This window comes from Heterocephalus glaber, unplaced genomic scaffold (assembly GCF_053883595.1).
Source record: "Heterocephalus glaber isolate CG9 unplaced genomic scaffold, H.glaber_assembly_v1.0 deba00001724, whole genome shotgun sequence".
Lineage (NCBI taxonomy): Eukaryota > Metazoa > Chordata > Mammalia > Rodentia > Bathyergidae > Heterocephalus > Heterocephalus glaber.
The window spans coordinates 11,339,281-11,366,263 of NW_028258435.1; the positions used below are offsets into that span (position 1 = coordinate 11,339,281).

Below are 26,983 nucleotides of genomic sequence, written 5' to 3' on the forward strand. Positions count from 1 at the left end.
TTACAGGAAAAAATACCTAACATACAGAACTTATGAATAAAAGTTTTATTTGTCTTATTATATAAACTATTTCAGTTTTGGTTTGATTGCTTCTAATGCAGAAACATCATGGTATGTACAAATGAAAAAAAAGGTACTTTATATGAGGCAGGAACCAGTAAGAAAGGAAAGAGGGCCAGAGGAAGGGGCCAGGGCCAAGTTTGGTCCCTGAGCTCACACTATCATGACTCAGCCAGGCTCACCTAGATGTGAGCTTTACTCATGTCCCACACAGCTCTCAAGCCCAAGAAGACTAATAAGGGTGTATCACCTACTCAATGTAATATTTTTCTTTTAGGTATATAAACGTTGAAAGGTGAAGAATTTCAAACTGTGACGGGCCCCTAATGGGAATGGGGAGCTCACGGTATAAAGTCCTTTTGTATCCCAGCCTCATCACTAGGAATTGATCAGGTGGATCAAGACTGGGTGTCTTTTTCAGCAAACTTTCTGGCCCTCATGCTTTTCTATATGTTGATCTTTAGGATTCAGGTATTTTTTAATGGATGAAATATGAAGTTTTCCTGAGGAAGTTGGAACGTTTTTCTTTCATCTTTGCTCTTCTGCAGAATACTGCTGTCATGCAACTCTAATTTCTTCATTTACCCAATAATTAATTGTATTCCTCTTGGGGGCCATACATTCACTTTCTTGGATGAAAATGAATAAACTGAGAGAGAGACTATGAAAATCTTGGCAATGAATCCTACTGCCTCATTCCCAACAGCACCCTCCCTCTATTTCAATTTTCCCTGGCTACCCTGAACTTGTGGTGTTTTCTGATGATTCTTTCATAGGACATTGACCCTGGGACCTTCTGAGGACACCTGAGACCCACTTTCAGGAAGAGTTCACTGAGTCCATTTGGAAACCAGGGAAGCTCTGAAAAGCAAGGAGTAAAGCCCTTCACTGCAAGTGTTCCTCTTGCGAGATGAGTTTGATATCGCGGGAGAGAGGCTGGTTCAGAATTCCCTGGTTTACCATTTGATTACTAGTTGAGCTCCACTCCCGCTGGTAGACGATTGTTGCTCTTTTCACTCTCACCTCAGGGGGCTGGCAATGGAGCAAGAGCCAATCAGCGACGAAGGCGCAGGCTGGCTCAATTACCCAATCAGGAGGGCTGAGGGAGGGAGGCGGGGACTTCCTGTATCATGGCGCCTAAGTGTTCATCGTGAGAGTTTTGCTGAGAGTTCCCAACTAACTAGACCACCTTTTGCTGTAATTTCTGCTGGCTGCGAGCTGCATTCAAAGGATCTTGGGCGACCACAAGCCACGCGATGGTACTGTTGTGGGATAGAAGTTGGGAATGGGTGGAATCCGGTTCGTTTTGAAAGAAAGTACCCAGAACCAGCTATGAGAATCTGCAGCCTCCCTGCTTAGCTCCAGACACGGAGATATTCCTAGTGTTTGGTTCAGCAGCAGCATCTGTCCCTTTTCCCTTTTATTCAGGCAGGCACAGCTTCAAGTCCTCAGCATCCTGTAACTGTGACAATGCTAGCTCAGAATGCTTTCTTGGGCAGCCTCAGGCAGAGCTGTTTCTCCAGTCTGAGGAGAGCAGGGCCTTTGGGGAAACCTTGGGCTATATACTTAGCAGGAAAAAAAATGTGTTGCTTTAATTATTTACGTGAGACCTCTGCTCATAGTGATATTACTGCATGAACAGAACTAGTGGTCTGGTCTCACATAGAAGAATGAGGCCTTGAACCAAAAGAAAGATATTAGGAAAGATTTTATTGGAAATAAGAATAGCTCCCTGATTTCCAGGAAGTGTCCCAAGTGGGTAGCCATGTGGCAGCTCAGTGGAGAGGAATAAACAAGTGGAGCCCAGTAATAGCTGAATTATTTAATGATCACCTAGATGAATTGTTTAGTGGCCATCTAACACAGATGGGTCTGTGAATTTAAACAACCACTTTGAACTCAGGCTCTGACCCACTTCCTCAGCATACAGGGTTCAGAGGAAACTGGGATTATAGCAAAAAACTTTTTTTTTTAATTTTTAATTTCCTTGAACTCTGGAGCTTAGGAGTGGCTGCAACTCCTTTTAGTAGGGAGGGGTCTGCATTCCTTGTAATGGAGAAATTTCTCTCTTGGTCCAAAATCCTAGGTAATTTTCTATTCTCATTTAAATTCCCTTTATGTATGTATTCATGTATGTATTCTGAGACAAGGTCTCACTGTATAGCTCAGGCACGGCTTAAACTCACTGTGTAGCTCAGCCTGTGATCCTCCTGCCTCAGTCTCCCCCAGTGATGTGAATACAGGTTCACTCAAGCACATCTGGTTTCTCATTTTAATTGTTATCAAATGGCTAATTACCCACCTGTATCTCATGTCCTATCACTAGTTAGGTGCCTTATGTATAAGCTAAGTATGATATTTTTTACAATGAGACTGTTTAAGTTAGGCCTTCCATAGAGTGTAGAATGCTGAGAAAGTTGGAGGGGATGATAATGTATTAGCAAGGGAGGGAAAAGTGTTCCTGCTAAGGACAACTTCCTAAAGAGGCTGCTCACTGAGCCCACGGTGAGAAATGCATTGAACTGGGGATCTACAGGGAAATGCATGAGATATTGATATGATTGTGAAGGGAAAAGTGTGTCATCTTTGAAAAAATTGCTGTAGTCTCTGGACTGTTTCTAGACATTGTTTTAAAAATTCTTTGTATAAAACAAGTACTGAAGCTGGGTTCAATTCCCAGAGTTAAGGTTTTTGAGCATAAGAATGGAGAGAATAAAAGGGTTTTTTTTGAATAGGAAAGAGCAAAGGGGAGTAAAAAGGAAATGAGAGAGCAGGGGATTTTGGAGGGAGGCAAAAATCAGCAACTGCAACAGGAAACTTCTCCAGAAGTGAGAGCGTGCTTAGTGTGACCGTGGATGAAGGATTGTCTCCAAGCTGGATCTGAGAGTGGGGAAAAGGTCACAGGCCTAAAGCAAGGAAGGGAACTTTGTCACAGATGAAAATTTCTTCTCTCACCACTGATCAGCTCACCTAGTCACTTTTGAGGGAAAATTAGAAATTAGGAATTGATCTTTTTCATTGTATAGGGACTGATCTCAGGAATTTTGCCCCTAGCTAATTTTTTAAAAAATATTTGAGCCTAAGTTCCTCTTTAAGTTTCTGGAATTGAAAAGGAAAGTTTTATTTAGTACAGATCTTATATGTAATTTTAAATTCACTCATTTTTCACACTAGTGGTCCATGGCACCATACAATATAATTCTTCCTCATGATGGTGAATCATGGTAATGAGTCACTGCTTTCTCAGTAACAGGACACTACAGCTGAACAGCCAGTGATTTACAGTGAACTGTATTCAATAAGGTGCATGCTATATTTAGTGTTCTATTATAAATTTGGCTTTGTGTTCCATTAGATTTCCTAAATACAAATCAACGTATGTGTGTTGAGCAGGTTAAAAGCATCCAGGGCTTAGCGATGATGTTTGGTTAACTGGGTATATTTTGTGCATTTTCAATACATTTTGTCTTAAATTACTTTTAGGTTGTTTGAAGATGTTTCCCTTTTCATACTCAAGTAGCATCCTTAGATTCATTTGTTCAACTCTTCTTGTAGTCCTCTGTAGTATATGACACTCACCATATTGTTTCCTGTTTCGAACACTGTATTAACCTGTTTCTCCTGAGCAATTGAATCAGGAGAACAGTATAAAACTGTTTGGAAAAGGATACACTACTCTGGATTTTTTTCTTTGTTTGTTTGGTTAAATAATAAAAATAATTTTTATTATTATTATTGTTATTGTTAAGAAGTGCCCTACTCTGATCATACTGTTCAGCTTATATCAGAAGGACAAGGGGATAGAATGGAAATCTTCAACTAGCAGACACAAGTCTGAGTAGTTAGCATTAGGGTTAGGGTTAGCCCCACCAAGTTTGTAGTATACATATAAAATGTCATCATAGGTCCTGTAAAATAGCTTCAAATTTATAATTTCAATAGAGTCTTGTATTTCAGCCTCAGAAGAATTCAGTTAGAGCAGCTACACTTTTTGAAAGTGAGAGGAACTTCTGAGGTGCTCAGGATTTCTTATAGAACTGACTGCATGCATTATTTGCGGAGGTGTACAGAAGTAGTTTAAAAAGGTGACGAGAAGATGTAAATTACTAGGAATGGAGCTGCTGGAGCCTGTTGTAAACTGGGGTGGTAAGGAAGGCAATGCACAGAAAAAGATGGAAAATTCACATTTGATATTTTTGGATCAATTTTGTCATTTAAAAATAAGCTTATCATGATAAAAATTATTTTATTGCTTTAAATCCTCAGTCAGCATGAAGTACTCTTGACTATGACGAGCCACAGAGTGTTGGAAAGCAGGAGTCTCATACACAGATTATTTTGTAGGTTTCTTCTGTCTAAGGATGTGCGTGTGACTGCCATAGGGCTTTTACTGAAAAATGTTTGCTTTGTCACCTGCAAAGATTTGATGGAAAATCATTACTCTATATGAAGAATATCTGTGAAGGGCATGTCTAGCAAAAAATGACTTAGTATTTTGTGATGATTAACTGTGGTATGAACCCTTGATGAGTAAGCACCTCCTAGCCATTTGTAAAGCTCTGTGTTTCTCTGGGAAAGACTGGCTTGTAGAGCAGGAGGCATGGCCCATCATGTATGTGGTTGACAACAACCAATAGGCTTGTACTCTAGATGGAATAAAAAGGGAAAAAAAAGTCTCTTATTTTTCTGTGGATGAGCTCTGGTATTTGCCTTTGCCTTTGGATGCTGGTTTCAAGTTTCTTTGGGCTCCTACCATTGAGTCTTCAGCCTTTCAATGGAGAGTCTTCAGCAGAAAAAGAGGCTGAGAGGAACAGGCCATGCACCTGATGTAACTCATAGGTCCTGCTTCCTTGCCTCACTCAAACACCTTCAGACGTGTCTTTTACTAATACCCTAGATATCTCTCCAACCAACCAATATGACAATGGAAGTCTAACCATCAGGTGACATCAGGTGATTTCTTTGGTGACATTAATATGCCAGAGGTGAGATACTTTCATCCTGTGAGGAGGGAAGAGCACATTCTGGAAAATTTACCACCTGAAGTTTTTACCTTTCCCTGCCTCATCACAGGGAAGCGATTGAGGCTGGGGCTGCATTAGAGCTATCATTCTGGCCTCCCTGTTACTATTAGTGTTTAGAATTTTGGATTTCCTTGTGACTTAGGTTAAAGTACTTTGGCTTTCTGAGGCACTTGAAAATTTTAATTTCATCTGGATTCCTTTGTGTAATGCTATGAACATATTATGCCAATTTGTTCATTCAGTAAATAATTATATTCCCTGTTGGCATGCTTTTGTTTTCCTTACTGAAGATGATTAGATTAAGAACTAATGTGTGAGAAAGTCTGTGCCATGAAGCTGAAAGTCTGCTTCAATTTCTGCCCTCTGACTACCTTAGTACTTCTATTGCATTGTGTTCAGCCTTTGCCGGGGGACAGATTCTTCTTTGGGTTGGATAGTATTCTCTATGTGTCATTGAATCTGGAGGTACAGTCACAGAGCTATGATCCCATCATCTTGGACAAGAAATAGAGCCCGAGAGTACAGTAAGTAGATGTAAGCGGCTCTGCAAAGCTAGGAGCAAATCCTACTTCAAGTCACTGATCCAAAAGGCTGTCAAGTCAGTGACCTAGGCGGAAGCCTGGGTGGGCAAGGTTTTTGTTTACAGTCTATCATACAGCCTACCAGCTCCATTACGAATCAGTATTCTATTTGCCTGTGGACCCATTGAAGAGTGTCTTCCTTTCCTGAGTTCCATTTCTCATACGTCTACTAATCATCCACTGACATGAAGGGTGGAATTTGAATGCCTTTCATGTATATTATGCAAGCTATCACCTTGCTCACAAGGTGTTCAATGTTAGTCTTTTATTGTACTGGACAGCCATAATTTTTCAACAAATCAAAGATGTGAGTAGTCAGTGACACAATAATTTTTTTTTTAGTGCTCCGTTTTGGGAGGAATTTGAGGCAGGGCATCTCTTTGTAATCTTGACTGCCCTTGAACTTGCTACATGGCCCAGGCTGGGTATTCAACTCATGGCAATCCTCAGACTCATGGCAGTCCTCCTATATCATCTTCCCAAGTGCAGGGTTTACAGGCACATTCCACCACACCTGTTTGAAGTTTTCTTTTTGTATTTAATGATGATTTACTTTGTGATACTTTCATTTTCATTGCCTTTATTGTATTTCATTAATATTTATCCCCTCATTACCATCCCTTATACCATCCTTATATTTCTTATATCTGAGTGCAAGGTGACCATTTGGTGTCACTGAGCTACAAGATAATAAGCCACCTTTCCCCTGTTACACTCTTTGTACATAGACTTGCTCCAATAAAAGGGTGTTTCCTTTGGCATTTTAACTATTCATAAAAATATTCAATTAAGTTTTTTCTGTGAAACCAGATTCAAGTTTCAAAATTCTCCACGAGTGAAAGGAAAGATGGACTGAATGCTGTGAATAACCACATTTGAAGAGACATACAATCTATGGTATATCAGAATCATTAATAGATATTTATGTGCCCCTGTGTTTTTTGGATTATGATTTGTGGGGTGCCTCTATGAGCTCTGCTTTAGAGACAGTGCACAAATAAAATGTTGGCAATCCTGCAGGAGAACCAGTACTATTGTTCCACTGTTACTTTAGCAATGTGTTGCAATTTAGCATCAGAATTACTGTGTGAAAATATTTACATAAACATGGGTTTGATGGCCAAGACATTGAATTAATATTTGAAGAAATCATCTTCAGTTCGGCTTTTTATGAGAGGAGTTGAGAGATCTCAGGACGTGCATCTGAAACTTCAGGAAACATGTCATTGTTTAGGAGACCGTGACCTTTGAGGATGTAGCTGTGAACTTTACTGAGACAGAATGGGCTTTGCTGAATCCACCCCAAAAGAAGCTCTATGGAGATGTGATGTGGGAAACGTGTATGCATATTACTGCTATAGGTAAGGATGACATCATCTTCTTACTTATACAAGGTTGCTCAGTGATGTTTTTTTCTTTCCTTTTTTAAAATTATGTATTTATTTATTTATTCATTTTGGGACAGTCTTTCTATATGTAGTTCAGGCTGGGCTCAGACTCACTAAGAAGACCAGGCTGGTCTTGAACACATCCTTCCTCAGCCTCCTGAGTGCTGGGATTATAGGTGTGCAACCACACCCAGCTCAGGGATATAGGTTAATTGAGTAGAATGTTATAATATTTGAAGAATCCTTCAGGCCTGGTTGTATTATACCATAAACCTAACTGAAAAATATTGTTATATAATGATATAGTGACTTGTTATATTTCTGTGTCTACAACTCAGAAAGAACCTGTGGTAACCAGCAAATGGAAGAACAGTACAAAAATTGTTCAAGAAATCTAAGTTAATTTTGCCTCACAAGAAAAAGGACTATTCCTCAAGAGTCAATGTGAGAACAGAAATATAATCAAGGAAACTGGAGAAATGAGGCTGTGTTCCAATTTATTTAGTCTTCCAAAATTTCTGGAGATATATATAAGTTTCATTTTGTATAATGTTACAATCAAATAGAGAAATATTCCAATATATGAAACTAAAGTAATACTGATATAATGTGACAAGTGACACTATTTGCACTATTAGCATAAAAAAATTTCATAATCAAAATCATAGAAATGTACGAGGTTGCATTTCTGTATTGTGCATAGGCAGATATGAAATGAATAAATTTTGAACTTTGCCAAGAACTTATCTTTAAAATATCCATGCATACATGTGAATATGAGACATTCATTATCTAGAAAATTGCTAACATGGAAGCAGTATTCAAAATGCAAATGAATGCTAGGGTTGTTGTAATAGACGTTTTCAAAACATCCTCCAGAATATAGAGCTGTCCATTTTAAAAAACTCTTAGAAATCAGCCTCATACATTGTTGATGGGAATGTAAAATGGAACCATTATGATAATCAATATACAGATGTCTCAAAAAGTAAAAATATAGGTTTTCATTGGATCCAAGTGTACCTTCCTGGGTATATCTGAAATGAGTTAAAAAATCATCAAATTTTACTGATACATGCATTCCAGTGTTCATCGGAGGGCACCCATGGGTATTGACAATATCTAAGTGCTGGAAGCAATTCAGAACAGCCAAGCTCTGGAAAGAGCCTAGATGCCCATCATAGATGCCTGGATGATTAAAATGTGGGATAGCCTCAGCATGGTGGTACGTTCTTGTAATCCCAGAAGTCTGGGAGGCTGAGTCTGTAGGATGACAAATTGAATTCTCCCTGAGCAAATTAATGACTAATAAAAATCTCTTTCAAAATAAGGAAGAATAAAACTGAAAATACAGTTCCCTCTGAAGACTTGCATTTAATTCTCAGCACTTTAAAAACTATGCTATATAATCAGCCAAAAAGAACAATGTATATCGTTTCCCAAAAATCAAATTAGATTGGACTCCATCTCATAATGTTAAGTAAAACAAATTTTAAATGAGAAACTAAAAATATGTTTAGGGAGTAAAATAAAGGAAAGATGACAGAAAACAGAAAGGCTGACTTGGGAGATGAGAAAGATGATCAGGGTAAGGAGAGAAGGGGAGAGTGATGAGTGAAAAGATATAAAAATGATCAATATGACACACATATGTACCCATCCCCTAAAATGAAACTTGATAGTGTGTTTTGCAAACAAATATTGCCAATTCAGTATTCCCAAGTGAAAACCAATCTTTTCAGAATGGCGGTTTTGGAGGCATGCTCCAGGCCATTAGGTGAATTTATCATCGAAATTTCTTAGCAGGCATCAAACTACAACTTGTCCTGATCAGTTATTAATATGGAGACCTTTTTCATTGTGATTGATATTTTTGTCCTTTTTTCTTTACAGAAATGATGCAGACAATTATTTGAGATTTGAAGAAATGCTGTGTAAATGTAGGGAACATGGAACCACCTACAGTGATTTCCAGTCCTTTCAGACATGTGAAATGACAAAGACTGTAGAGAAACAAGGTCAGTGTGAGCAATGTGGGAAAGCTTACTCTGATCTTACTGAACAAACTCACCCTGGGGAGAAAATATTTCTAGGTAAGAAAAATGTGAAAGCCTCTGGTACACGCAGTGTTGTTCAAAACCAGGAAAGAAATCACAGCGTGGGGAGTCCATATGGGTACAAACAATGTGAGAAAACTTTTAAGTCTTCATACTATATTCAACCAAATGAAAGAATACATGCTGGAGAGAAGCCCTATGTAACTAAGGAATGTGTGAAAGCATTATCTCATAGTCATTCCTTTCACAAACATGAAATGATTTACACTGGGGAGAAACCTTATGTACGTAAGCAATGTAGAAAAGCATTCACTACACAGACTTGTGATGAAATACATGATGAAAATCACACTAAAGATAAACCTTATGTATGTAAATACTGTGGGAAAGCATTCGGCACACGCAGTCACTGTCAAAGTCATGAAAGAATTCACACTGGGGAGAAACCCTATGTATGTAAGCACTGTGGGAAAGCATTCAGAACACATAGTCACTGTCAAAGTCATGAAAGAATTCACACTGGGGAGAAACCCTTTGTATGTAAGCATTGTGGGAAATCTTTCATCCAAAAGAATGATTGTCAAATACATGAAAGAATTCACACTGGGGAGAAACCCTATGTATGTGAGCATTGTGGGAAATCTTTCAATGGAAAAACAGATTGTAACATACATAAAAGAATTCACACTGGGGAAAAACCCTATGTGTGTAAGCATTGTGGGAAATCTTTTGCCCAAAAGAGAGAATGTCAAATACATGAAAGAATTCACACTGGGGAGAAACCCTATGCATGTAAGCATTGTGGGAAGTCTTTCAACCGAAATAGTAATTGTCAAAAGCATGAAAGAATTCGCACTGGGGAGAAGCCATATGCATGCAAGCATTGTGGGAAATCTTTCTCCCGAAAGAGTGGTTGTCAAAAACATGAAAGAATTCACACTAGGTAGAAACATTATGTGTGTAAGCAATATGGAAAACCATTCTCTACACAGAGTTGTTATGAAATACATGAAAGAAATCACACAAAAGATAAACCATATGTATGTAAACAATGTGGGAAAGCATTTGGCACAGACTATCAGTGTCATAGTCATGATAGAACTCACCAAGGACAAACCTTATGTATGTAACCAATGTGGAGAAGTATTTGCTGATAAGTCCTCATTTGAAAGACATAGAGGATCTCACACTGGGGATAGATCCTATGTATGTAAGCACTGTGGGAAACCATTCAGCCCACACAGTCACTGTCAAAGTCATGAAAGAACTCACACTAGGGAGAAACCCCTATGTATATAAGCATTGTGGGAGATCTTTCAAAGGAAATAGTGATAACATACATGCAAGAATTCACACTGGGGAAAAAACCCTATGTATGTAGTCATTGTGGCACATCATTCAAGGGAAAGAAAGATTGTCAAATACATGAAAGAATTTGCACTGGGGAAAAACCCTATGTATGTAAGTATTGTGGGAAATCTTTCAACCGAAAGAGTGATTGTCAAATACATGAAAGAATTCACACAGGTGAGAAAGTTTATGTATGTAAGTGTTGTCGGAAAGCATTCAGCATATTCAGTCATTGTCAAAGACATGACAGTATTCACACTATGGGGACCCTATGTATGTAAATGATGTGAGAAAACACCCCACACATGGGCCGGGGATTTAGCTCAGTGGTTTCCCCACCTGCTGTGCAAGCACAAGGATCCGAGTTCAATCCCCGGTATCAACAAAACAAAACAAAACAAAAACACCCCACACAAAAATATTTGCAAATACATGAAAGAATTCATAATGAGTAGAAACTATGTCTATCAGTAATGTGGGAAATCTTCAGCCAATGGACTATTGGTCAAACACATGTAGAAATTTCCACTATGAAGAAATCCTATTATGTAAGTAATGTGGGAAAGCACTCAGTACACAAAAGTAGCATCAAATACATGAAAGAAGGCACACGGGGGCAAACTATGTATGTAGGCAGTGTAGGAAGAGATTTGATGCAATCTTCATTTTATAGACAAAAAATTCACACTACTGAGTAACTGTGTTAAGAAATGTGTTAAAAATTTCATCTGCTGCAATATCAAACACATGAACAAGATGTCACTGGGGAAAAAGCCTATGTAAGCAATGTAGGGAAGCATTCAGCATACACAGATATTAAATACATGAGAGAAGTTGCATGGGGTAGAAACCCTACATATTTATATATATATATATTTTTTTTTTTTGAAAATTACTCATCTAATGGAGACGTGTAGAAATAATATGAAAATTTTGATGTCGATATTTCTTCATTAACTTTCTAGAAAATATACTCTCAGATGGAAATAGCCTAAAGTGTATTCATACTGTTTCTCAGGAAATTACTTATAAATATCTGATGTATGTATCTGTGGTCTTTAGAATGAAAACAATGAGTTGACAAAATTATATATTTTTGTGTAGCCACTGTCTCTGAAATCAACATAGTGTCTCCTGATTAAACAAGATGAGTTGAAGTGTATTTTTCACTTCCAGGTAGGGTTAATATTTATGTAGTATTTATTTTGTTTTGTTTTTACTTGGGAGGAATAGACTGTGAAAAAGTAAATTTTGGTAATTGCTTTTTAATTGTTGGGATTTCCCTCTAGCTTTGATTTGAATTTTGTTGGTATATATACTCCATGTTCTGTGTAAAAAGATATTTTTGTATTTGATCATATTGTATATTTGATGGAGAGAGAGGCTTGTGAATGTGTTTTTGAGAAAGGTCAATTGTTTTCACACAAAGTGTATATTAGCAATATTGTGTTTTTCATATCCTAACAAAACACCTGGATATATCCCAACGTAATTGTATATTATATTAAGTAAATAATTTTGCCTAGTTGCTTTCATGTTGGAGTCAATATTATGTCTTACATAAAACTTTGTTTTCTTTCCCTGAACATTTTACTTTTCATGCCTATATTATTATGACTTTTAATTTTTTGGTAATTTTTCCAACACCTGATCTAAAAATAAACCACACTGCTGTGAGTTTCTGATTGCCACAAGTCAGCAAGAACATAACTTGTCTGAAAATGGATACCATGAGTTGTAGTAATAAATCTCTCCAAAAGGTATAAAGGATGGAATGACTTATCAGTAACATTATCAAAGGAATTTTTGTTCACAGTGAAGTTGTTTTATGGAAGAATAATTATTGGATGTGATGAGGTAAATACCTTTATTCTATTCCTTGATGATGGAATTGGCATTTTCTTTGATAATCAATATTGCTTTAACTAAGAAGATGAAATAAGGCCATGAAGGAGAAGAAATAGTTTAATAAAAAGAGGAAATTTATTAGTTTCTGATTCAGATTGTGTTCTGTTTTACCAATTTTAGAGATAAATTTACACAGTGCCTTTTCATGATCTATAAGGAACAATATCTGATATTTGAGATATGTGCAAACATGTTAAAACACATAGGCTTATGAAAAGTGTAACTGAGGCTCAGTTGGTTGCCTTGTCCAGTTTTCTGCCTGCCTTTCTTTCCTTCCTTCCTTCCTTCCTTCCTTCCTTCCTTCCTTCCTTCCTTCCTTCTTTCTTTCTTTTCTTTTTTTTCTGCACCAGGGATCAAACTCGGGTCCTTGCACCTACACAGCAGGTGGCAAAACCACTGAGCTAAATCCCTGGCCTATTTTGCCTTTCTTTTTAACAGTGATATATATTTTTGAAATATTTTATGCAGTGTTTTTGAATTCAAATGGTGCTCAATTTGATAGGTTTCCATTGTGATAAACTTGTGGTAACATGAAAATATAATTGAGCAATGACTACCCATAGTGCTGTGAAAATTATATAGTTTGCTCTAGCCTTAATCATGCTTAGACACATATATTACTCACCAGTTCAGTAGTATCTAAAATTATGTCTACTTTATACCTAGTGTAATTCATGGAATGTAATGCACTGCAAAATACAATGTGAACTTTTTACGCCCTAGAACATATCACTGAGTTTCCTGTGGCTCACTTCTACTTTTTACCATCACTAGGAATATATCCAGTGTATATCACTATTCCAGCCAGTCATGTGATTTTCAGGATACAGGACATTTTACCCTGAGCATATTTACTTTTCCATCATTTTAGTTCCTGGTGATGCAGGCCTGTAATCCCACCAAGTCAGGAGGAAGATTTGGGAGGAAAACAAAATGGAGGTCAGCACAGGCAACTCAGTGAGACCCTCTCTCAATATAGATGAATGTTCTGGAGATCTGGTCACTGCTTTAGTACTCCTATGTTCATTCCACAATAGAAAAATTATTTTAATGTAAAACATTACACATCATTGTGTGTCTTTTAGTCACTTAACACATAAAAGTCTAAGCCATTCCTCTAGTCCCAGCATCAGGAGAAGCTGAGACAGGATGATCATGGCTTTGAAGTCTGTAGGGGGCATCTTGGCTTGTTGTCTTATCAAACTGTGTAAGAGCTCTCTTTATATCTGCATTTTAAATTTCAGGAAACAGATAAGTTTAAGTTAAAACATAAACCTGTGATAGGTTAGAAAAAGTTGCTCAGTTTTCTCCTCAGGAAATACTACTTTCATGGTAAATATTTGTACAGCAGTCATAAGCCTTCCTCATAGATTTAAACATAAATAGTGAAACGTGAGTAAGTCAGGTATTCCATATTCTGAACATAGATATGTGAAAAATTAGTTTGGTCAATACTTGTACTGGGAAAAGAATTTTACCAGGTACTCCCCAGAGGACTAGTATTTGGAGTGTACAAGGAACTCTAAAAATTATGCACCCCAAATAAAAGACCCAATTGAAAAAAATGGCAAAGGAAATGAATGCACATTTTCAGAACATTTTCAGTAGTTTTGGCCATTAGAGAAATGTAAATATGTATTTCTTATCACAAAAACATCTGTCATGAAGAACTGAAAAAAAAAAGTCATGAGGCTACTAGGGAAAGGGGGAACATTCAGCATCGTCAATACAAATATAAACTAGTTCAACCACTGTGGAAATCAGGGTAGAGAGTGCTCAAAAAAACAAAAAATAATAATCCTACTCAATGTAGCTATTTGTCTTATGATCTTGTGTAAATTTCCAAGAGAGATAAAGATATATATCATGCATACATGCATATTCATATCATACTTCATGATACATGCATATTCACTTTTATGGCAGAAAGGCACACTCATGTTTCTGGGTAGCAGCAGTGAGCCCTGCACTGTCTGACACCAGATGCCAAGTGAGAACACCAAATACTCTGCTTAATGTGGTGATGCACACCTGTAATTCCAGCACTCAGGAGACTGAGGCAGTCGGATACCCATGAGTTCAAGACCAGCCCAAATTACTCAGTGAAACTCTGTCTGAATACAGAAAACCAAAAACACCCTATAAAACTCTTCTGTGTATTCTGTTTCATATGTTAATAAATTATATGTGATATATTTTGTAAAGAAACAGGTTCTATTTCAGATTATTTTTCTAGATTACAGATTAACATAAAGATGATAAGTGTTAATGTAACAAGTGCTTGCTATAATGATTACTACATTGAGCATATTTAATGCATATTTATATAGTTTACTTTATTTCATTTCAAAATTTCTTTATTCTCTAATTTTATCGGCACATTTTAGGTATAAAATGTGCTAACATTCATTATAGGGAATTTGTACTTTTACATAGTGTATCTTGGTTCTTATTTTTTCCCATTCACCTGCCTTCTGTTCAACCCATGCACCCTCACTATTTACAAATACATTGTTTCCATTTTTTTTCTTACATTTATTCCTTTCCTTTCATTTCCCCTACCCCTCCAACTTCTCTTCCCCTTTGAACTTTTTCTTCCTATTTTACATTATCTATTATATATTTTGATCCTTATTTACACTTTGAGTTGCTCACACCAGAGAAACTATTTGGTATGTACACATGTCTATCCCATTTACTTCACTGAAGAATATGGCTTCAGTGTGCATCCATTTATCTATAGATGTCTCTAGTTTCTCATTCTTTATGGCTGAGTAGTACTCTATTTTATTAAAAAAAAAAAAACCTCCACATTTTCTTTATCCAGTCTCCAGTTGATGGGCAATTGGGCTGTTTCCAAGTTTTAGCTGTTACACACAGTGCTGCTATGAACGTGGGTGTACATTTACCACTGTGGTATGATTCTTTTAATTCTTTTGGAAAGATACCCATTAGGGTAATAGCTGGGTCCAATGGGATCTATAGTCCTAGTTTTTTGAGTTGTCTCCATACTGAATTCCACAGTGGTTGCACTAGTCTATACTCCACCAACAGTGGAACAGAGTTCATTTTTCTCCACAGCCCTGCCAGAATTTGTTGTAGGTTGATTTCTTGATAGCAGCCATTCTTTGAGGGTTGAGGTGAAATCTCAGTGTTGTTTTCATTTGCATCTTTTGAATGACCAGTGATGTTGAGCATTTTTTCTCATGTTTATTTGCTATTTCTATTTCTTTGAGAAATGTCTATTCATGTCAGATGTCCATTTTTAGATTGGGTCTTTAAATTTGGAAGGTCTGATTTTTAAAAGTTCTTTATATATTCTAGATAGTACACCTTTATCCGAGGAATAGCTTGTGAAAATTTTCCCCACATTGTGAGTTGCCTATTGACTCTGTTGGTTTCTCTTGCTGTGCAGAAGATTTATAATAAGCAGAATTCCCACTTGTTGATTCTTTGTGCTAGTTCATGTGCAACTGAGCTTTTGTTCATGAACTCTTTTCTTATGTCAATATCTGCAAGACTTCTACCTAACCTCTCTTCCAGCTGAATTAGTGCTTCTGCTTTAATATTTAGCTTTTTTTTTTTTTTTTTTTTTTGGTACCAGGGATTGAACTTGGGACCTTGCACTTGCGAGGCAGGCGCCAGAACCGCTGAGCTAAATCCCTGGCCCTGTTTAGCCTTTTAATCCATTTTGATTTTAGTTTAGTGCATGATGAGAGACATAGGTCTAGTTTTAATCTTTGGCAAGTTGAAACTCAGTTTTTCCAGCACCATTTATTAAAGAGGCTAACTTGCTTCCAGTGAGGGTGTTTGGCTCCTTTGTCAAAGATGAGGTGGCTGATCACGTCTCAAGTTGTTTCTGAATCTTCTAATCTGCTCCACTGATCCTCAGGTCTGTTTCCTTGCCAGGACCATGCTGTTTTTGAGGCAGGCAGCAGAACCACTGAGCTAAATCCCTGGCCCTAGGACCATGCTGTTTCTATCACAATAGTTTTGCAGTAGTTTCAATTTGGAGATTGTGATACCCCCTACCTTGTCTTTGTGGGTTAGAATTGCTTTTGCTATTCTAGGCCTCTTTTTGTTCCAAATGAATTTTTGGACTGTTTTCTCAAGGTCTATGAAGTATACTTTTGGAATTTCAATTTGGATTGCATTAAGTCTATTAGTTTTGGAAGTATGGCCATTTTCATTATGGCCATGGTTCTTCCTACCCAGGAGCAAGGGATGTCTTTCCATTTTCTGATACTTTTTCAATCTCTACTTTTTCAGAATTCTATAGTTTTCAGAGTAGAGGTCTTTGATTTCTTTCATTATGTTCATTCCTAGACATTCCATTTTTGGGAGATGAGCCTGTGAAAGGAGTTATTTCTCCAGTTCCTCTCTCGCTGAGTCTGTTGTTCTTGTAGAGGAAAGCTATTGATTTTTGTGTGTTGACCTTGTATCAAACTACTCTACTGAATTTGGTTGTTAAGTCTAGAAGACTGTCGGTGGAGTTCTTGGGGTCTTCTATGTGCAGTATTATGTCATCTGCAAATAATGACAATTTAACTTTTGCATTTCCTATCTTTATTGCTTTTATTCCTTTCTCTTGTCTCATTGCAGTGGCTAATATTTCCAGAACTATATTGAAGGGTGATAGTGGACATCCTGGTCTTGTTCCTGATTTTAATGTAAAGGATTTGACATTTGACCATTTAGTATGATATTGGCTGTTGGTTTTTCATAGATGGCTTTTATCAGGTTGAGATAGAGACCATGTATTACAATTTTCTGCAGGGTTTTTATCATGAATGTGTACTGCATTTAGTTGGACACTTTTTCTGCATCTATTGAGGAATCATATTGTTTTCATCCATGGCTCTATTAATATAGTGTATTACATTTAGTGATTTACATATGTTGAACCATCCCTGTATCCCTGAGATGAATCACACTTGGTCAGGGTGTGTGAACTTCTTGATGATTTTCTGCATTCTGTTTGCCAGTATCTTATTGAGCATTTTGCATCTATGTTCATTAGTGCAGTTGGCCTGTTGTTACATTTTTTCAGTTGGGTCTTTCTCTGCTTTGGGGATCAAGGTGATGCCTGCTTCCAGGAATGAATTTGGGAGTATTGCTTCCCATTCAATTTCAGTGAAGAGCTTAAAGAGTAGTGGCAATAGTTCTTCTCTAAATGTCTTGTAGAATTCAGCAGTGAAGCCATCAGGACCTAGGCTTTTCTTAGTTGGTAAGCTTTTAACTACATTTTCATTTTCATTGATTGATATTGGGTTGTTTAGGACTTCTGCATTCAGCTTTGATAGTTCATATATATGTAGGAATCTTTCTATTTCTTCTGTGCTTTCCATCTTGTTTGCATATACATTCTCAAAGTAGGTATTATTGTCTGGATTTCTGCTGGGTGTGTTGTAGTTTCACCTTTTTCATTCCTAATTGCATGCATATCAGTCTTTTCTTTCCTTCTTTTGATAAGGTTGGCTAAGAGTTTGTTAATTTTATTTATTCTTTAAAAGAACCAGCTCTTTGCTTCATTGATTTTTTTGTATCTTTCTCTTAGTCTCCATTGTATTGATTTGTGCACTGATCTTTATAATTCTCTCCCTTGTCTGAGCTTTGTGTTTGTCCTGCTCTTCTTTTTCTACAAGCTTGATGTTCAGCATCAGGTTTGTTAATTGGGCTCGCTCTGTTTTCCTAATATGAGTATTAACTGCTATGAATTTCCCTTGTAAGACTGCTTTCATTGTGTCCCATAAATTTTGATATGTTTTATTGTCATTATTTAATTGTGGGGAGTGTCTGATTTCTTCTTTAATTTCCTGTATGACCCATTGGTTATTCACACGTGGATATTTTAATTTTCATTTGTTTGTGAAATTTTTGTGGTTTCTTTTGGTATTGATGTCCAATTTCATCACACTATAGTCTGATAATATACAGGGGGTAACTTCAGTTTTTTTGCACATACTTAAACATTTTCTATGAGCGAGTATGTTGTCTATTATGGAGAACAATTCATGCACAGCCAAAAAGAATGTGTCTTCTGATTTTATGGTGTGAAACACTTTGCAAACATCTGTTACATCCATGTATGCAAGAGTTTGGTGGAGTTCTAGTATTTCATTGTTTATTTTTTTGTCTAGTTGGTGTATCTATTTATGGCAGTGCGGTAGTGAGGAACCTCCCTACTATTGTATTACTGCTTATTTGATTTTACATGTCCATTAGTATTTGTTTTATATACTTGAGTACACTGGTATTCAGTGCATATATATTTATGATTGTCATCTCTTCCTCTTGGATTGGTCCCTTTACAAGTATGTAGTGTCCTTCTTTGTCTCTCTTAATCAGTGTTGGTTTGAAATCCACTTGATCTGCAAAGAGGATAGCTACTCCTGCTTTTTTTCAGGTTCCTGTCACATGGAGTATTGTTTTCCATCCTTTAACTTTCAGTCTGTGTTTCTTTTTGAATTAAGTGTGTTTCTTGTAATGCAGCATAGTGTTGGATCTTACTTCTTGAACCATTCTGTCCATCTGTTTCTTTTGATTGATGAATTGAGACCATTAACATTGATGGTTATAACGGATATGTATTGACTTATCCTTGTCATGACCTTTTCCCATTGTTATATTTTCCCCCTTTGCATTTAATTTCTTTTCTTGCCTTATGGATTCATTCTGCTGGGGTTCCTTGGGTTGTGGTCCTCATTGTCTTTTCCTAGGATATTCTTTAAACTTTTTGGAGGGCTGGTTTGGTATTAATGAAGTTTTTTAATTGTTCTTTGTCACAAAAGTATCTTATTTCTCCATCAGTTTTGAAAGAGAGTTTTTCAGGGTACATCAAACTGGGTTGGAGGTTGTTTTCTTTTATTGCTTGAAATACTTCATTCCAGGCTCTTCTTGACTTTAGGGTTTGTGTTGAGAAGTCTGCTGTAATTCTGAGGGGCTTTCATTTGTATGTGATTTGTTTCTTTTTTTCTAATACCTTGTAGGATTTTGTTCTTTTGTTGGGTTTCTAGAATCTTGACTGCTATATGGCTAGGTGTAGATTTTTTTTGATTATGGGTAGTTGGAGTCCTATATGCCTCACTTATCTGAATGTAAAATTATTTTACCTTCCTTGGGATATATTCTGCCATTACTTCTGTGAATACTTTTTTATGTCATTTGCACTCTCTCCTGTTTTCATTGACACTGATGAGTCTTGATGTGTCATTCTTCTTTACATCATCTAGCAGCTGCAGGAATCATTTCTAGTGGTACCTTACTGTTTTTAAGAAATTTTTCTCTTTCTTGTCACTAATTGCAATCCTGTCTTCTATATATGATATTCTGTCCTCATGTTGGCTCATTCTGCTGCATAAACTTTCAATGGAGTTTTTAATCTCCTGGATGTTTGTTTGTATCTGTTTTATGGATTCTATTTGTTTCTGATACTGGGATTCCATCATATTCTTCAGCTCCCCTCTTGTTTTATCTGTGTCTGCTCTAGAGTTATTAATCATATTTTTCACTATGAACACAATCTCTTGTTATCTGAGAAATTATTTGTGATTCAGTTTTTTCCAGATCCTCTTTCATTGCCAATTCAGGGAATACAGGTAGTTGAGTATTGTATTGTTCCATCTCTTTGCCCCCTTGGGATTGCCTTTGGTGTTCTGGAAGTCTGTTTTTGAGACTTCTTTACCTGTCTTTTCATTTCAATTGATACATCCAGCTGTGGCTTTGTTGAGAGGACTTTTTGCTCACCCAATGGCCCTTAAAGCTCAGCAAGCCTCAGAGAGGTTTTTTCTATGCTGCTCACCAGTGCCTCAATCCCTGGGTTCAGAATGGTGGCCTTTTGGATCCCTGAGCTGTGGCTGTTGTCTGCGCAGGGTTCCTGCTGGGTCCTGGGCACACTTGGAATTGTAGCTGTGTGTGCCTGTGTGTGGGGCCTGCCCACCTGTGTAGCTCTTTTCCAGTCAGGCCTTTGGCTGGTGGCTGTGCACCCTAGTAGCTGGTGTCTGGATGGGGTCCTGCCTGGGTCCTGAACATACTCGTGTCTCTGGTCTTTGCGGGTTTCTCACTGGGATCTGTCTTATTTTAAATTTTTTGAGTTCATATATTTCTACTTTATAGCTCCAACAACATCTATAACCACTTCAACTTTATTGAAATTATGACACATAAAAACCAAGTCATGATATTCTTTTCTAGGTTCAGTGCTGTATTATGTGGTCAGTGTACTGCACTGGAATACACATAAATATATGTATATAGGAGTTTCTTTTTCTTTTCTCATGTTATGAAGTGATTTTTTTGATGTCCTTGTATAATTAGAGACTGGGTACTCCTACAATAGATTTCTAAATGCTTCCAACCAGGGAACAACTGTACACTCTAATGTAGAAGATTGAAGCCTCAGAATAAGAGGAACCAATAATACAAGCATAGTTCAATGGGGAAGGATTTGAAGCCCCATAAGTAACCACTAATAACCATCAGAGTTAAAAGACTGAACATTCTGGAGTCTGATGTTTTTGGATGATGACAGCACCAGAAATCACATGCTTTTAAGAAAAATCAAGTATTAAGAAGCTTCTTTTTTCTGTGTTTTAAACACACTGGTGGCTAGTCCTCTTGAATGAGACCACTTTTTCTCTGACAGTTATTTTCCACTCAGATCAGTGGTCCACATATCAGGTTCTCTAAAGGAATCCACACAGACACACCCAGAAGTCTGCTTTAACAAGCTCATGGTGTGTCTCCATCAAGTCATACTGATGACAAGATAAACAATCACAAAAGCAAAACAGAGTTTAAATTTTTTAAAAAAAATTATTACTACATGTGTGCCCTTCCAGGGAATGGGGAAAAAATAAGAACCAAGATACATCATGTACGTGTACAAGCACCTAATGATAAATGTAAATGTATACCTAAAATGTACCAATAAAAGAATAAGCAAAAAAAAATTATTCATACATATTTGTTGTATACTCTGTTGACAATCATCTTTGGAAGGAGGTTAACGTACATAACACATATGCATTCTTTTTATTTGCCCTTACCAAGCCCTCTCTACCTTTCCATCCAATTTTTCTTCATTTTTTAAATATGTATCTCCCTATTTCCTCTTACATATTATTTATTTTTCTCATTAAGTCATAAGGTAAGCAGAATACCTACTACAGTAAACTCACTTATCTTCAAACAGCAGCATCCTGAATGTGCAAGAGAAGCCATAGCCCAAGGCTTCTTGGCAAAAGGACCCCGATTCCCCCTTCCCATATCAAGAGGCACTGATTCCAACCAGGCCTGAAGGATCACCTCTTAGCATAGGTGGCAAATGCAGAAGAAGCAGAAGAGTTATCTTAACAGATAATTGTGCTACAAGATGGGAGCACCCTCCTAGGGATGACCCAATGAGTATGAGATGTGCCCATACTTATAGGGACAGACTTTTGTTGATTGGTGTGGGCTAGGCCAAGCAGGGTTTTAGCCTTTGTTTCTGGGAAGAGCCCAGGTTCAGTTGGGGATTCCTTAGGCATGCTGTAAGTGTGAGTAACATTTTTATAAAGCATGCAGTAGGATACATTTTTTTTCAAGCACAGAGTACATGATAAGCATGTGATGATCTTAAAATCCTCAGCCACATATGAATGTGATGATTTTACAATGTTAGTCATCCATGTTTTTCCCTGGCTTTTTGTTTATATCTTCTTTAATTCTCCTACAGTGGTGATGCTGTTGAGGTAGAGAGACACTTTCAAAGGTTAAAGAGAACGTGTGTGTCTTAGTTACTTTTCTCATTCCTGAGAAAATATCCACCATCCAAAGTTAAAGGAGGAAAGGTGTATTTTGGCTTACAGTTTGTAGTTATGTCCATCACTGGCTGGCTCCACACCAAGTTGGTATGGCATAGGGGTATCACAAGGTACAAATAGTTCTTGGCAGAAAGCAAAGTAGTGAGGCAGCAGTAGCCACAACCAAGCCTACTTGCCCTTTGGGTGGTGCCATCCACGCCCAGGGTGGGGAACCCTAGATCCAGCCATCTCTGAAAAACCAGAACTATGACCACATGAGGCTTTAGGGGGGACATCTAGACACAAACAATAACAATGTGCATTCAAGGCAGACAGCACCAGGAAGCAAGCATCACCTGGGAAGTAGAGAGAAGTCCTGATGTTGAGGGAACAGGAGAGTTCATGTTTGATTAGATGTTTTACAAACTAGTTTGATCACACCTGAGTAATTGTAGACTTATTTTTATTCTCAATGATGTATTTATTTTTCAAGTTTTAAATACATACAAAGTGTCTTAGCATTTTCATTTTCTACTTTATCAGTTACCAGTATGAATCAAGGACTCTCAAAAAGTCATTTTCAAAGATTTGGATTCAACATTCATATTTTAACTCATCAGTGTTGTGATGTAGAACAATCGTGTGTTCCAGTTGAGGCCAATCTTGAGCCTGCAGAGAAAGAGAAATGAATTTCCCTTTGATGCTTGGCCTGCTACATTGAAAAGATGTCTAACTGTCTGAATATAGTTTTTGCTGTGACCTTGGGAGAAATAGATGACTTTTTTCCCATTCTTGATTATTTTGTATAGTATTACTGCCAAATAACTGCAGTATGTGTAGGTACGTATGTAATAATTATATTTCCCTGTTTTCATGCTTTTGTTATTTTATTAAAATGGGTCAAATCCAGGCATGGTGGTGCATTCCTATAATCTTAGTACTCTGGGTAGCTGAGAAAAAAGGATTACATGTTTATAATTTAAACTTAGCTTAGGAAACTTAGGAACATAGCAAAACCCTGAATCAAAATAAAGAATAAAGAAAAACAAAATATAAAAGAGGCTAGGGTGTAGCTCAGTATAAATGTTCTGGATTCAATCCTCAGTCTTGAAAAGGCCTTCTTATAAGGCAATGAAATCAATTGGCTCTTCCCACACTGCTCAAGGTGGACATCATACACTGTCCTGTGCAAGGGGTCCTCACCTGCTCTCAGCAGCTCTCCTCTGAGGTCAGTTGTTTCCTCAGGACAGTCTGAAATCACTTGAGTATAACTGAGGCCCTATTCACAGGAGGAAGAAGCAGGAAACATCCACCAAATACAGTTAAAAGCAGATGCCAGCTCTGGAAAGACAGGACCAAGCTCAGTTTAAATGCCCTAATGCCCTGGTGGACCACTTCAGCCCTTCATGTGTAACCCAGGGATGGGATCTGTCACTTTGCTCATCAGAACCAGATATGAGATCACTTCTGTCCTTCAGATCTCAGAGGGCGGATTTTTGATCACCAGCTATTGAGAGATGCAGGAAGGCTGTATGATTCCAGCATTGGACAGCAGGAGAGAGAAAGCAGTTCAACACATAATGTGGAGTCTTCCTTTATATTTTTGCTGCCATACTTCAGACTTGAGGTCTTTAGAAAAGGTCTGAGTTTGAGCCTCCCATGCTGTGTGACTTCCACAGACTGCATGAATTGTACAGACATAGAAATGCTACAAAAGCTGGAAATGTAAGCGTGGGGCAAGGTGCTCTGAGATGGATACAGATGGACTACCTGGTATCTGCAGAATCTTGGGAATCCATGAAGTCTGTGCCTTGTCCTCTCTACTGCTTTACCCATGGTCCCCTCTAGTCTGTGGCATAGGGCTTGAGTGGCAGTGCGACCCCAGTGTCCTGTCCTGTTCCTGCTTCAACTTTGTCCTCATGCAAAACCCTGTCTGTCCAGCAATTCCTTTGTACCTTTGTGTTTTGTCATGCTCTCTAGTGAATTCATGAGCTCAGGCAAGGTCTACAGGCTCGTGTGCAGGTTTGTGCATGGGAAAAGATATGATGCCTGCATTCCCAGTCGCTCCTTAGTCTCAAGGGCATTGTTTAGATTTACTGTTGTCAGGCAGTTAGTAGGTCTCCATTTGGGGGAGTGGGTCACTTGAGCTTTTTTTTTTCTTGGTGGTATCACTTTTCCCCAGTTCTCCATAACCACTGGAGTCCGCACATTTATAGCAGTCATGATTTTAGTACACTCATTCCGCTTTTAACAACCAAATTAACTTCCCACTGGTAGATTCTTAAATGAGGAATTGTATATGTTTGTGCATTACAATACAAAGAACAAAGAAATGAACAAAGAAAATTCCAACTCGACTTTTTTTTGTCTGCATGCATCTTACATGCAGTCCTGTACTGTATAAGAGAACCTAAAACTGTAGAACTCTATTATGTAGTACAATCAGCAAAAATTACAGTACTGTATAAACAAGGTTTACTGTACAAAAAAGACATTGAGTCTGTAAAAAAAGATGTGCAGAACTGTACATAAAAGCATGGATTAGAAGTCTGAGTGGCAGATTGTAAGTCTAAACAGCCTGCCTTGATGCTAAGTCTGAACAGCTGCTAAACAGGTAATACATTAAACAAAGAATATCTGTACTTCCAGACTGACTTTGGGATATACAGCTCTTCACCCTTCCGCTCAGACAGAGACAATTGGCCAGTGTCCTTGGATGGCCCTGGGCATGGGGTCCAAGGTCAAGCCTCATGATGCACCAGTGCAAACCTGAAGATAGGTCCATGGTGGGTAGAAACAGACAGATTCAGGAGGAACTTCCTGTGTTGTTCTATGAGGGCAGGTATGGAATATAGCTTGGTCTGGGGAGTTGAACCTACTCATATGATAACTTCCATTTAAGAGCCTCCTCCAATTTTCCAGGAAGTGTCCTCTCTACTAATCTACATCTTGTGTTGGCATTGGTAGGAACTTGCTTGGTGTGTACATCATTACCCTCACTGACCTATGTGGAACAGAAGATGCCTCACCTGATCTCTGCCTGGCTGGTGCCCACAAAACTGGCCCTTTGTATTGAGAAAAGGCAAACATTGGGACTGGCACAGAAGAGGATTGGAGGAGTCCAGGTCTCTGTCCTCAGAATGCATGAAGAAAATGAAATGTAGCATTTCCCCAGTGGAAGGGTATGACATGAAGAGCCTTCAGGCAATGTTAGCAAAGAGCCTGTAGAGTACAGCAGGGACATCTATTGAAATAAAAGGTGGAATAAGTAGGAATAATGAATGATTAGAAATTCTGAAGAACTAGTTAACAGGAGTAACAGAACAGGACATAATGCTGACTATAGTTTTTCTTTTCTGAGAAGTATGATATATAAGCTCTTTATTGAAAGGTGGCATGGCTGTATGTGCATGCACACAGGGTGACATCACTATGATCACCCACCAGTGTTTATTTACACACTCTATTAAATACTTAAGTCTCAAACTGCATGAAAATAGTATTTATGCATTCTCATTGGATTTTCTGAGTTAAACTTCATCTTCCCACTTTGGAATCAATCTACCCATGTGACAGAGTAAAGTGTTCTTGTTTGGGATTGGACTCTGACCTCTCCTATTGGTCCCATACAGGAGAAGTCTGGAACTGTTTACAGCACCATAGGTAACCAGGTGCATCACTGAGATGACATCAGACAGAGGAATTAGAGATCTGGGCTGCTGCTCCATCTTGTCCTTCCAGCACCTGTGGGACATCTGTAGAGACCACCATGTCCCCACCCTGTGCATTGTGCACTTTCCCTGAAGAGTAGGACCTCTCAGTTTCCAGGGTAGAGATCCCAATGCAAGTCTTGTGCTATGTACTGGACTCTGATTGGAAAACACTGTACTAACAATACTCCTAGGATAAATTAGAGACCAAGAATGACACTATTTTCTTTGTATAGTCGAGATATACAGATTGTTCTCCTGAACCTATGGAAACTTTGGTGTTAGGGGACTTAATAATAAAGCAGGACATTCTCTCATAATTCTACCACACTGTATTTTTAGAGCAGTGGAAATCAAATTCCACAAGGTTGACTACTTGCCCTGTGTAAGGCAATCAAGGAGCAGCTGAGGCCCAGTATGAGAGGGACAGCAGAGCAAAATGTGTTCCTCACTTTTACATACATATCGGTAATCAATAAGATATATTAGATTCTTTTTTGTTTATTTGATTAAAAGAATCAATGTTATTTTCTAGTCTATGTTATATTTTATCCCATAAAATGTCAGTTTCCTTTGTAGTTCTGCTTCTTTTACAGAGGAAATTTAGCAAAGATCACCACACAGAGGCTCCTGAGAAGAGTTTCCCATAACCGAGGCAAGTCCAGTCTTCTTGCTATATCAGAAAGTGCCCTCCCCTCTCCAGAAGAAGGACCACTTCCCTGACCCTCTCACAGCAAGGTCATAGGAGAGTGAGGTCCACTCATGTGACTTCTTAATCTCATCCCCCTGCACCTCCACCCAGGCAGACAGACACTCATCATGGATAAACACAGGCAGGAGTGTGCAGTGTTGTGCTGTCCTGTCACTCTGGGCTCAGGTCTGTGGCCCCTGTCCACATCCACACCCACATGTCCCTCCACCTGGCCCTGTTCTGGCTGTGGGCTGCCCCTGGTGATGAGTGACTCAGGTTTCAGGATGCTGTGAGGGGAGAGGGCTGTGTCTGAGGGACTCCTGGTTGACACCTGTCCTCAGGTATCCAGGCTGAGGACCACTTTTCCAGTGGGGCCAGGGCACACTGCGCTCCTCCCAGACAATCAGCCTCACCTGTGCCACACTCACCTGT

General features: G+C 38.2%; 1 protein-coding gene across 2 annotated transcripts; it reads left to right on the top strand.

The window, feature by feature from the left end:
• The first annotated feature begins 1,159 nt into the window (after positions 1-1,159).
• Positions 1,160-26,983, top strand: LOC147821663 (uncharacterized). 2 transcript variants are annotated; one of them, XR_015446789.1, is made up of 4 exons: positions 1,160-1,319; positions 6,900-7,026; positions 8,947-9,071; positions 25,118-26,983. XR_015446789.1 is itself a non-coding variant. In XM_087199762.1 (3 exons), exons 2-3 carry the CDS (start codon positions 6,947-6,949, stop codon positions 10,055-10,057), a joined length of 1,191 nt encoding a protein of 396 aa, XP_087055888.1. In that variant the 5' UTR covers positions 1,160-1,319; positions 6,900-6,946; the 3' UTR covers positions 10,058-12,446. The 2 variants fall into 2 exon arrangements, 1 of the variants encoding a protein (XP_087055888.1); XM_087199762.1 differs by lacking the exon at positions 25,118-26,983 and having other exon boundaries at positions 8,947-12,446.

Coding starts and splice junctions, on each gene's coding strand:
- LOC147821663 (XM_087199762.1), top strand. CDS start 6,947: ATGGGCTTTGCTGAATCCACCCCAAAAGAAGCTCTATGGAGATGTGAT. Junction 7,027..8,946: donor TATGCATATTACTGCTATAG/GTAAGGATGACA, acceptor TTTTCTTTACAG/AAATGATGCAGACAATTATT.